The 12721-nt window shown below is 38.9% G+C and overlaps 1 protein-coding gene across 9 annotated transcripts in view; it reads right to left on the reverse strand.

Moving 5' to 3' along the window:
• Window positions 1–215: 215 nt before the first annotated feature.
• The window catches only part of Enah (ENAH actin regulator), a 117757-nt gene continuing 105251 nt past the window's right edge, over window positions 216–12721 (reverse strand). For 5 of the 9 annotated variants that reach the window (XM_029538370.1, XM_029538367.1, XM_029538365.1 and 2 more), the window contains 5 exons: window positions 10927–10993; window positions 9229–9291; window positions 5783–5861; window positions 3789–3846; window positions 216–3317 (listed from right to left, as the gene is read on the reverse strand). In XM_029538370.1, coding sequence (XP_029394230.1) covers window positions 3280–3317; window positions 3789–3846; window positions 5783–5861; window positions 9229–9291; window positions 10927–10993 — 305 coding nt within the window. In that variant the 3' untranslated portion in view covers window positions 216–3279. The remainder of the gene's footprint in view (window positions 3318–3788; window positions 3847–5782; window positions 5862–9228; window positions 9292–10926; window positions 10994–12721) is intronic. The other 4 variants (XM_021198245.2, XM_021198244.2, XM_021198243.2 and 1 more) reach the window with 1 other exon arrangement.

Raw genomic sequence — 12721 nt, forward strand, 5'->3', positions numbered from 1 at the left:
TTAATTACTTGGCAATATCCTTTAATATGTAAATTACATAAGGAAAAAATGAACCATGTAAATGAAGTGAAATATATATATATATGACCATGTTATAGAACAAAAAAAAATGGAGTAAAACCCTTTTCACCACCTTGACTACAAGCTGTGCTGGGAGAATGTAAGACAGAAGAGGCACACAGCGCTTACTGCAAAACAAAAGGTAAACAGATCCATTACACATTCCCTTCATGTTATTTACTACGCCAGACTTGGATGAAATCGTTAAAGAACAGTGACATGATGTTTAAACTGTAAACAGTGAAGCCCTGGGCTTTCTAAGGTGCTGATTTCACACCCAGTATCACTTGGTTTAGAATTAACACATCATTTCAGAAGATCATCTAAGTGTCACAACAAGAAACATGTACATACTGCAATTTTATTTCAATCGCACAAATGAAGTTAGTGTGTAGGAGAGTTAACTGGAACAGTTATGGTGGTAACAGCAGAGAACTGAAAACTTAAACAGGAAACACGCCTACGGCATGAGGACCGAACATTCATCAGTGGTTCATCTTCAGTTCTGATTGACACATTTTGAACAGACTTTGAGATCATGGTTACTACTCTGAAGAGATTTCAGCACCACGCTAAGGTTTGTACATTCAGTTTGTTTGCTATGGACGTGCTAGCCATTCAGAGTGTATTGTAGAGTTGTCGCAGGTCAGATCACAGTGTTGAGGAGAGCAGAGCCTTCCTGTTATCACAGACGATCCCTAAACTGACTCAGCTGAAGACGGTCAACACAGAAGCAAGACCCCATCGTCACAATATGGTTCCAAGGGACAGTTTTGGGAAAACAACTCAAGCTTTAGCTTCTGATTGTAGTCACTGAAATCTCTAGCGATGACACGACTGTCCTGGATGACAGTGAATGTATAGAGTCCACTGAAGCTTCCAGGGAGGAGCACATTTAGTCATGTGGGATAACACACTATCATGGAGGATACAGATACAGCATGAGCCAATGTCAGTTCTTTTTTCTTTTTTTTTTCTTTTTTGTCATTTTACAGACATTGTGTTAAATATTAGACCAAGGCACAAAACGTTTAGTGCATAAACCAGCTTTGTTTAGGACTTAGCATTTGACTTCAGCATTTCTGTCTCACTTTGGACCATCTAGACCCAGTACTCTACGTACTACAGACTATTTAACTTTAGCAACAAAATGAAAAGCCATTTTTGATCAGATCTGTAAGGGATGTACATGTACACAATCAAAGTAGTGACATAATCAAACGTTCAATAGTAAACAAGATGCATACTTCTTTTAGCACAGTGTACACACTTGCCGCATCTTTAATGCCTTTACTATTCCTGCGAGACAACGACTGATGGGTAGAGAAAGCCACGGAGTTGACTTATGATCGCTCATCCCTCACACTTTAATCTAAAGATGAAGTTTCTACAGAAACAAGACAGTCTTAACAAAACCCCCTCATTCAAACAGCTCTGCAGTAGGGGTTAGCTGCAAAATGCAGTATTTAGAAAACTACTCTCATCAAGCTTTGCTTTACAGCTGAGACATAGGAAATCTAGAAAGCAAATGAAAGTGGATTGTATCTACTATTTTTTAGTAAAAGTTTTGATAGCCAAAGATTCCAAAGCAAATATGGCACATTAATAACTCAAGCATAAATCATGATGGACAGCCTGGAGAATTTTTGATTTCCTAGACTTTCCAAAAAGCTAACATTACAACATATAGAATTTTCTCCCTTATTTTAATCTTGCCAATTATAAATTTCCATAAAAGGTGGAACCTATCTATCACACCCTCTCACGCTCGCTCTCTCTCTCACTGTGTGTGCGCGTGCATGTGCACGCGCGCACACACAGACAGACACACACACTCAGGGTGTAACAGTAGACACTCCCTACCACTTAAGCCTCACTTTATTTCTATTAAAAGAAAGCTGCAGAACTCCTCATTGGTCTCCCTTACCTAGTGACTTCTGTGACCCTGGTTGCTGCCATTATTGATATTTCTTGTATTTTAGCACGACAAAGGTCAAGGAGCGGCTTCAGAGTCAGGAGCATGTACCCAAACGTCTAGTGAAAATAACTGCCAAACTCAGTGATCAAACTTCTGAGTTCCACAGTGAGATGTACTCATGTGAATCATGTTTCAGACTGCTGAAATTGCTGGTTAAAATACAAATAGCTGAAGACATGATGTAAAAGATTAAGTACTTGGTTTTGTTAACATGTTTACTGATTAAAGTCACAAAATATTTTTCATTATAATTCCATGCAGATAACTGAGAAAAAAGATAGTGCAGAAATTAACTTTAAATAAAAAATTATTCCTTCCCTTCCTCCCACTTCCCTATATTCTACAAAATATTTTCCCTGGGACTAGGCCCTGAAAAGGCCACTACATATTAGTGTGACATGCATTATTGTCTGTAATTAAAAAAGCTAACTTTGTGGTGATTGTAATTACATTATAAAAATGTCCACATGCATATGTCTAAAAAAGGTTGAAAACCTACAGTAAATCTATAATAGAATGTTTTCCATTTGACCACTGTTGGTTATGTAGAAGTCATAGATTTGGTAAAGCATTGTAACAATTTAGGAAGGCATCTAAATCTTTAATTTCTGGACGGACTTTATGTTTTAAACTACAAAATTGCATGAAGGCTAACCCGAGAGACTTCCTATCATTCTAAAATTCCTCAAGTGGGACTAAACATTTTCAGACCTTTCTTATAAATACCACCCTTTGAAAGCACATACAATTCCGTTTGTTCCATACTTTATGATCTTAACTGTTCACGGAATATCAAATATGATAGGAAGACAAACCTGAGAGAAACATTTACAATGCAACAGCAGAACTTACTAAGTCAAATTCTTCATCAGCGCCCTCTGGAAAAAAAAAAATCTCTTAAGCCTTTCTCGTCTTTATTTTAGCAATGGATTATGGAAAACGTGCAGACTCATCTAGACATGAAAATATTTCAATGCACGGTGATCTTGCCTGACAGGTTTAGTACTGCTAAGGGAACTCCAATATAATTCTCCATCCTGTGGTAAAGGTCAGAATAAAGCAGCACACTGGAGGGGACAGCTGATTGCCAGAGTCACTGTCTGAAGCTTTCAGAGGTTGACGCTTTCCCTCCTGTGTATCCATTTTCTTCTTACAGCTTAAAAGTTTGGGGGGTTAAGAGTTGTTTGTAGGAATTTTTGTTTTCTCCAGATTCAAGTCCTGCCCCTCCTTAGCTTGCTTCTTTATGCAGTGTTCGACTTGCTCAGCTCCTGCCTGATTGCTACAACAGGAAGAAATGGTTTTCCAAGTCAATACAGCAGAGAGGAGATACACATGAATGAGTCATTCCTGAAAAACCTTCAAGGTTTTGTTCAAACTGTTTCATAAAAAGATACAGGATCTACATCTTCACTGCATAGATGTTTAACTTATAAAGATACTAATCACACACGACTATGTCCACTTACCCCCTCCCTTGTAGATTCAAGACAAGAACACTGGTTCTGTGGGCTCCAAAACAAAGGCAGTGCAGTGGAATGGATGAGTGGAGAGAAAATCTGCCTGATTGGTATTACACCAAATTCTACACTTGACACTTAGAAATCTATTTATTTTCATTTTCACAAATAACTCCAATCATAAAAACCAGCAGCTTTCCAACAATCTAAACAAAGGCTAGCCCCCGGGCGGCAGGAGCAAGTGTGGAGTCATTCTCGCAGCCGTCTACAGGGACCGGGTGCCAGGTACTTACCATCAATAAGCTCCTCCTTCAGCTTTGCTAGCTCTTTTCTCATTTCATCTAAAATGTCCTGAACAAAACAAACAAACAAAAATGAAGGGGTGTCTAAGAGGTTTCTTGTTCAGATTAGTTAAGAGAATGTATCACAACATATAGTTCTTGTATGTTTATGTACCCAGGAGTCTTGGGTATTATTTTACAAGCGCAGGCTCCAACCTCCCCTTTGTAAGGCAATCTCGTACTGGTGAAAGTCATCTAGTAGACCAGGCTAGCTGGCCAGCGAGCCAAGACACTATGCACCAACATGTCCAGCTTGCTGGGCTCCCAGGTTAAGCTCAGATCCTTATGCTCAACTACCCTGACACTTGATTCCGCAGTTACAATTCTACTTCTTAGAATGGAATTGGCCTGGGTAAATTCTGTTTTCATTATTTCCTCCTGACCCATCTTTGTTTACTCTGGCCCAGTAAGATATAAGATAGAAAGACTAGAACATAAACAGTCAGCCCTGTCAGAGAAGTATAACTCAGATGGCTGTGGTGGCCAACCCTCTGGCAGCTTCCTGAGGAGATGTGATACATACGAAAGTTTCAAGGAAGAGGTCCCTAGATAATTAGCTCTTCAAAAATTTGTCACCTCATTTGAGGTATGGCAATTTCTTGGCACCACAGCTACCAAGTCCTACTTGAAGTACCTAACAGAGTGGGCACCCGCCACACACAGCTGCGGCACTCTTACAATGAAGTTAGTCTGTAATGAGATGGACTGTGAGTATAAACCATGTACCAGATTTCAGACTTAGCATTTAAAAATAGTGTAGAGGCTGGTTTTTATAGAGGACCCAGGTTTGGTTCCAAATAGCTGCCTGCAATCCTTTGAACTTAGTTCTATGGATCCGACCTCCTTTCTGGCCTCTGAGAGCAGAAATAATTCACTAAATGAAACAATTCATTAAAATGTCAGATCACTGAGCATATATTTAACTTATGTGCATCACATGTGTGCCTGGTGCCTGAACAGACCAAAAGAGGGCATCAGATCCTCCGAAGCTGGATGGCTGTAAGAGACTATGTGGGTGTTGGGAAGTGGGCCCTCTGCCTTAGCAGCAGGTGCTCTTCACTACTGAGCAGCCATTTCTCTCCAGCCTCATCTGTTCATTTTTTATGAGACTATCCATGTGTGTGTGTGAATGATGCTCTGTCTTCCATCAAGAATTGTAGATTCAACTGTAGACTTAAATTTAAAAGGACAATGACCGGCAAACAAACAACAGCTACCTTTGGAAGATTTACTCTTTAAGTTATGTGAGTGCTATGCTGTTCACTTCTCTCTCCTTTTTTTTTTTTCTTCGAGACAGGGTTTCGCTGTGTAGCCCTTGCTGTCCTGGAACTCACTCTGTAGACCAGGCTGGCCTCGAACTCAGAAATTCGCCTGCCTCTGCCTCCCCAGTGCTGGGATTAAAGGCATGGACCACCACGGCTGGCTTATATTCTCTCTTAAAATTCATTATAGAAAAAGCTTTTCATGTCCCAGGGAGGCCAATGACTACCAATTTGTTTAAGTTTCTTTACTTTTGCTCCAATCTATTTTTATAAATCACTTCAAAAACAATCACTGGTCAGAAGTTAAAGCTTTGCTTTGCAAACTACTTCTTAGAAATTCTAAGTGTGCGAGGGTGCCCGTTTCCTTACATCCTTGTCAGAATCACATTTGTTCAGATCAGATTTGTCTGGTCTATTGTTGCCAATAGAAGGTAGAACTGCCAGCTCCGTCCTCACATTTAAGCAAGGCTTTGCCCTGCTGCTGGGACTTAAAGGGAGCTCAATGAACCAGAAAAGAACTGAGATGTACAGTATGGGGGGACCATGGCCACAGCCTAATTAGTCTAAAGTATCTGTGCCTGTGTGAACTTTCAAAGCACTCTAGAACCCGTGTGGGATTAAAGGGTAAGGTTTCCCACACCCGCATAACAAACAGGTTTACAGAAAGCTATATGGAGTACCCACCTGCTTCAGCCTGTCATAGTCAAGCCCTTCTGTCTGGACTCCATTGGCACTCGGCTGTGATGAAGGTGTGGATTTGGGTCTGTACAAAAGAAATTTCCAGGACAGATAAATTATATTTACAACATATAATGAGTTTGTTAAGTAACGATAAATTTGCCATCCCAAAGCCAGATTTAAATTCATTTCTTAAACACATTTTGCTAAAAAGTTAATTGTCAAAATCTCAGAACTGATTAGAACAGGCAGCAGAAATTGTTTTTTACTTTATCAATTTAATCATCTATATTAAGAGAAAAAGGAGACAATACAGTGAAGAAAGCAGAAGACAGCACGCCCTGGTACCAGAGAACACACGGCATGCTGGCCAAGGACACAGCAGAACGACCATTCGAAACCCTCAAGGCCCACACAACACAGCCATGTTTGGTGCTTTTGAAATACTATATTAGGCATTAAGTATCAGGCAAATCAACAAAGGGAAAGCTCTACTGTCTTAAATATTTAACAAAGATCAGCTTGTAAGTTCTGAGTCTCAGTTTGTAGGAAGAAATAATTTCATAAGGCTAATTTCTTAGCCTGTTTGTTTCCACTTTAAGTATTTACACAAAAAGCTGAAAACTGACTATTGGGTTAGAAGCACACTCTTATACCCAATTTACTCTAACTTTCTGTAAGTTCATAAATGCACTCTGTTTTGAAGAGGAAGAAAATGGAATAAATGAAAACAAAAGAAAAAATTGGGAAATTTTAGGACAGAAACTGTCAATTACTTTAAAAAATTTAGCTTTTATTAAAATTTTTACAAAGTAAAGTAAGTGTTAGGGATTAGGCATATTTGATAAGTTCCAACACCAAAGTAAATCATGGCTCCCTCTCCAATCCTGAAAATGGAAGGAAATCCTCAATAGGAAACCTGGAGCTCTAGTCGTTACATCTCCACTTTCTGGTTTAGAACAGGAACCACTCTATAAACCATTACTCAATCAGGCATTTCAATTATGCAGGGCACCAATGTTAGAAATGTATCTGAATCAAGACCCAACACATGTATCTTGCTATAAAGCTGTATTTTATAATTCACATAAGATATAATACTCCAAACCCAAAGACATTATTCATGAAGATGAAATACTTAATTTGCTTTAATATCAAACCATTTTACTGCTTAAAAAGCTTATAATGAAATTTTACCATATTAGGTATCTGCTTATACAGTAACTTCCAGAAACTCTGTTTAGTATGTCCTGAGGATTTATATAAACAACTGCCCCTCTCCTACGAGGCCACACCTTTCTTTGCTGAGGTGCCTACTTAAATGCAGTCATTTATGAATCAAGACCCAGTGTACTGTATATAGTGAGGTGCAGTAAATATTTTAGAGGGTTGGCACACTATGTCTTATACTTGTTAATTATTTCTGCTTTCCAAAATTAAATTATTAATAATCTGCTTTTATTTTTCCCATTTGAGGTCAAGTAGTGATATTCCCTCCTAAGATATATAATGAATATTTCTGACATTCAAACAGGTACAATCTGCTATTTAATGAAGAAATATGCTACTGTGTATAAACATATCTGTATTTATTAAACAATTTAAAATGTTAATAAACAATTGTGCAAACATGCAATTTAAAAAAATTAATTCATGCTACCATGCAATCCACCACCACCAGCACCATCACCACCACCAGCACCACCATGAGAACTGACTCAGGGGGAACTTTTCATACTGAAGGAAAGATGCAATCACCACTTTTTTTCTTTTTTCTTTTCTTAAAAAGGAACACTATCCTGGCACCAGGTGTGTGAAGCAATCACGTGACTTAGAAGATTCTGTTGTAAGGTACTATTTTTTTCTCTATGTTCCCGAGATTTTCCTAATAAACCTTTTGTTCAGAACAATTAGCCTACCTCAAAGAGACAAATAAAAAGGCTGGACATTTATGGAAAATTAACTAGTCAGCAAAATAAATCTGCCAAATATTTTGGTTGCCAGTGGCATATAAGAAATTTTCGCAAATAAGAATTTGATTAGAGTCCAATTACAGAACTACTTACTGACATAGTTAGCCTCTCTATAGACTACTTAATTCATTCTTTCAGTAAATGTGTATAAAAAAAGATGTGTATTACCTGATGTGCATTAAAACACCTGTAACCTCCTCCCTCTCCCTCTGCAGCCCTAGATGCCCTGAGACTCTCTACATAGATCAGGCTGGCCTCAAACCCACAGAGATCCTGGTTCTGACTCCAGAACACTAGGATTAAAGAATATGCCACTGTGCCTGGCATACACTAAATATATTTCTAATAAAATACACATATTTCAGTGGTTTATGTGTTCAATCATTAATCTGAGACAAGGTCTCACTATGTAGTCCAGGCTACCCTTACTTCATAACCCTGCTTCAGTAGAAACCTGAGGTGGAGATTACAGGCAGATACTACCATGCCCCTCTTTATGTCTGTTCTTTTACCTTATGGGTTTTCACTTTAACTGAGAATAAAACCCAAGTTTATTAGATGTTTAAATACATGTGTTTTTTTCTTTTTTCCTTTCTTCCCCTTTTCTTCCCCCCGCCTTGGTTTTCAATACAGGGTTTCATTCTGTAGACTAGGCTGGCCTTAGATCCACCTGTCTCTCTGTCTCCTGAGTGCTGGGATTAAAGGCATGCATCACCCAGCTACACAGTTTTTGTTTTGTTTTATTTTGTTTTTAGCTTTAAGAGAGCATACTGATACCACAATATTTAACTTCCTATTCTTTCAAATTAATTCTGCAAATAGCTGAAAAGTGTCTGCAGACTTTTAAAAAACTGCCTTTTTCCAATTAAGAAAGAAGCAGATGACTGATACTGGCCACCAGCCCTTTAGAGGTGTCGGGGCAATGCTAATAATGACTGAACCTAAGCCATTAGGTGCTGAGGACATGACCAACCACCAAGTCCCACTCCCATACCTGTATGTTTAACATCCAGAGGCCTGAGTTGATCTAGAAACAATGTGCTCAGGATGTCAGATACCAAACTGTTAAAGACATTCATTTCACTACACCAAGGAAACAGACTGTACTCAAAGCAGCGTCACCTATGGCTACGATTCTACCCTGTGTTCTAACAAGCCCAGCTCAGGATCTTCAATTCCATTTTTAAAAAGCCTTGTCACATAATCATGATGAAAACAGCCTTACAGGAAACTGCTAAAGCTCCCAACTAGACAATGTAGGATGACTCTCCTCCTCATCCCAGCACTTAGGAATCCAACTATCAAATGATAGCAGGGTTCTACTCTAAGTGTCAAACTACAGCTAAGACAGAAGAAACCTCAGTCCTCCCAAGTGTCTCCCTTGTGGTGATTACCAATCCAGGTAGAAAAAGCTCAGCCCGCCCCTGGACATGTTACTGAAAGGTCTGAAACCACAAAGTCACAGCAGCAGGAGGATACCTGTGTAATGAATCATAGGCCCTGTTGTCAAAAACAATCTGATTTCTCCTTGGAGAATCCCGTCTATGAAGGGGAAAAACCATTTAAAGGGTATACAGTAGACCTTGAAAAAATAATTCCCACGATGCTACTGATTTATAGTTACATAACAAGCAAAACAAAAACAAAAGGCGTTAATTATCCTTAAGATATCTATTTTACCAAATTTAAAAGGGTATCCTCAAACTAATTTACATGAAGACACAGTGGTTACTTCTCTAGGCTGCAGCGACCTACTTACCTGGGATCAAAGCGCAAGCAAAGACACTGCAATTTGATGAATATCAAAGCAATAGACTAACTCTTCACAGGTATGTAAAGAACAATACTCATGAATAAAACCAGGAGATTTTTACTGAAAACCACAGAACATTCCAAGGTGATCTATCACTCATCCTAAAGCCTTTTTACCCTGACGTTCTTGCTACAGAGAACTCAGACGCTAGCTTTTCCTTCTTTCCCGCAGGCCAGGCTGGCTTCAAACTCGGTGTAGATCAGGATGAGCTTGATCTTTCTCCTGTCTCAACCCCCACTTCCGCACCTCAGTGCTGGGACTGCAGGCACCTGACAACCATGCCCAGTTCATGCAGAGCCGGATATTAACTCAGGGCTTTCTGCTTGTTAGGTAAGGGTGCTACCAACTGAGCTGTACCTCCAACTTGCTTTTCCTGTTCTGTGGTGTGTGTGGATGTGTGCACGTGGATGTGGTGGCCAGAGGTTGTGATGACTGCTCTGTATTTTTTTGAGACACGCTCTCGGCTGATTGATTTAATTTTTTGAAACAGGGTCTCGCTACATAGTCTAGGTTGGCCATCTACTTGCTTCTGCCTCATGAATGCTAGGAATAAAAATTGTGCACTGCCAAATCTAGATTATTTATTTTTTAAATAATATACAGATGGATGTTTTGCCTCCATGGGTACACAGTGTCTTCATAAATCAGAGAACAGCATTTGACCCCCTAGGAGCTGGTTGTGAGCTGCCATCCGGGTGCTAAGAATAGAACCTGTATATGCCAGAACGGCCACTGAGTCCACACTTAGAAGATTTGACTAAGACACAGAAAATTTATGTTTGCTCTCTTGCATTCTCTATAATATCTAGCTGATTTTCAATACAAAACATAAAAATTTCTTCTAAAATTCAAAATTTAATGGGGCATTATTGTTCAATACTGTATGAGATTTTCCTTACTGTTCAATATTAGATTACTGTGGGGCAGTAATCCTACTTTGTTATGTTGCAGATATCCTTGGTTCTTTGGGAAATTGTCAAAGTATTTAGGGTGAAACACCATTTACTTGCAAGTTTCTTTCAGACTAGTAAGAGGAAAAAAAATAGACGCAAAGCCATAGACATATGACTACTTGTTAAGTTTCAGTGATACGTGTATTTTAATACTTGCCGCACTGGTTTTCCTTCCAATCTGAATTTCAAAAATAAACAAATTAAAAGGGATGAAACTCTCCTAAAATATCAGTCAATGTGATTAACAAATGAACAAATGATCTGGAGAATTTATCAGATAAGTGGGAGCAGGAAAAGCGCCATGAGCTCAGTGACATGTGGACACGGCCCGCTTGTTCTCCTCTGTACAACCTACACTAGGTTCTTTTTAGACACACGTGTAACATCAAGCTTAGAAAAGAAAGTCAGTACCTGGAGATGACAGGTGACTTACTGCCGTTCATTGTGTTTGTTCTTTCCCAAGGTTTTCTGGTTGGTTCTTCAAAAGTAAGAAACAAGGGTGATTAAACACGTCTCAGATCCTTCCAGAATCATTACAGAACAAGACATTATAGTACCATCACTCTACGCACACAACGTTAATACCAATAAAAAACCCCAAAAACCTCTAAACAGTGAGGATTCTAACTTAAAGCAGAAATGTGGGAGGCAGAGCGCTATGACTCTGAGGCTAGCCTGGACTTCATAGTGAGTCTTTGTCTAAAAGAAAAAAATCAAAACCCATATTATAAAATCTAAATATTACAGTTCTATAATCCAAATGATAATGGTAACAAGCATGATAAAGAAATAAGTATAATTTATACTAGAATCTGATAAATTCAAATGTAGTAAACTTTTTTGTGCTAACAGCAAATAAAAACTATAATATATGATGTGTTTCTGTTCAACATTTCACATAAGTCTAAACAGCTCTCTTGGCAAAAACAGTTCCAAATAAATGTGAAAGTCAGTCATTCCCAGGACTTAGGAGAATGTCTCCTATCTATGTGACGGGCTATCTAGGGCGCTCTGATTGGTGACTTCCTAACTTGGCTGATTCACTGATGTGCTCTATCACTGACCTGACTGGAGAACTTGAGAAAATCAAAATGTCACAGAGGAATAGCATTTGAGTCACATTCAAACCAAGTCTATATATGGGTCACATGCCACTGTACAGTTTTATATAAGAACTCTGTTTCATCTTCTAATGTCTCCCCTCATGTGGCTTCTGCATAATTTCACTCAGGAGGAGGTTTTATAGACTCTTTCAAATAGATGCAAAACTAAATGTCAACTCCTCCAAAGCCCTGCTCTGGGCCCTGAATTGCTGTGGCCAGGTGTCTAAGGGAAGAACCACAGGGCTGCCGTTGATCTTCCTGTACTTTATCATGATTTCGTTTTTCCTTTTGTGTGGGAATTGCTAAGGCATTCTGTCAGTGAACCCAGGAATGGAAAGATCCAGAGATAGCAAGAGAACATCAAAAAACAAAACAAAACAAAAACAAAAAACAAATAACAAAACCAGAGCAAGGACAAGAAGGATGGAATAAAAACTGCATCCACCACACTACCCTAAGTAACAGAGGCGGGGAATATAGCAGCGAGGTGGGGGCCACGGAGACAGTTATCAAAGATGATGCAGATGGGAGAGTGTGAATAGTTAACAAGTTGGTAGATGTGGTATAAACTACTTTAACAGATGATTGTGGTCCTTTCTCTCCTTGTTAATCTTAAAGGGCCCCCTTATTGTGAGGAAGTTACTCAGCCCTGTGGAAGCAGAGAGTAGGGTGTCTCTTCTCTGAGGACCACAGCCAACCCAAGTACTTTACAATGTATAATGCAACACTATTTTCTCCAAAGGCAGCCCAGATTCAACAGGGGACTCCTAGTTACCATCTCATGAGTCTTTATACTTAAGAGTGTTTAATTTTTTACTCATGTTTGGCTCATTAAATGCTCCATACAATGTCAATTTTTAGAATTGAATGAAACAAATGAAAAAGAACCTCTGAACCTTTTTGAACAAGGTCCTGATTTTATATGTGGATTACAAACCACTTTTAAAAAATTAAGATAATGTACCAAACCTTATTTAGAGAACAATTAAGGTGGACTTGGAAAATAGTCTATGAAGTCAGGATGTTAATGACAAGAATAAATCTATCGACAGCTAACTTCAAAAGAAATTTTCGAGTGGAAAAATGACCTGAAAGGAAAACCT

This window comes from Mus pahari, chromosome 5, assembly GCF_900095145.1.
Source record: "Mus pahari chromosome 5, PAHARI_EIJ_v1.1, whole genome shotgun sequence".
Lineage (NCBI taxonomy): Eukaryota > Metazoa > Chordata > Mammalia > Rodentia > Muridae > Mus > Mus pahari.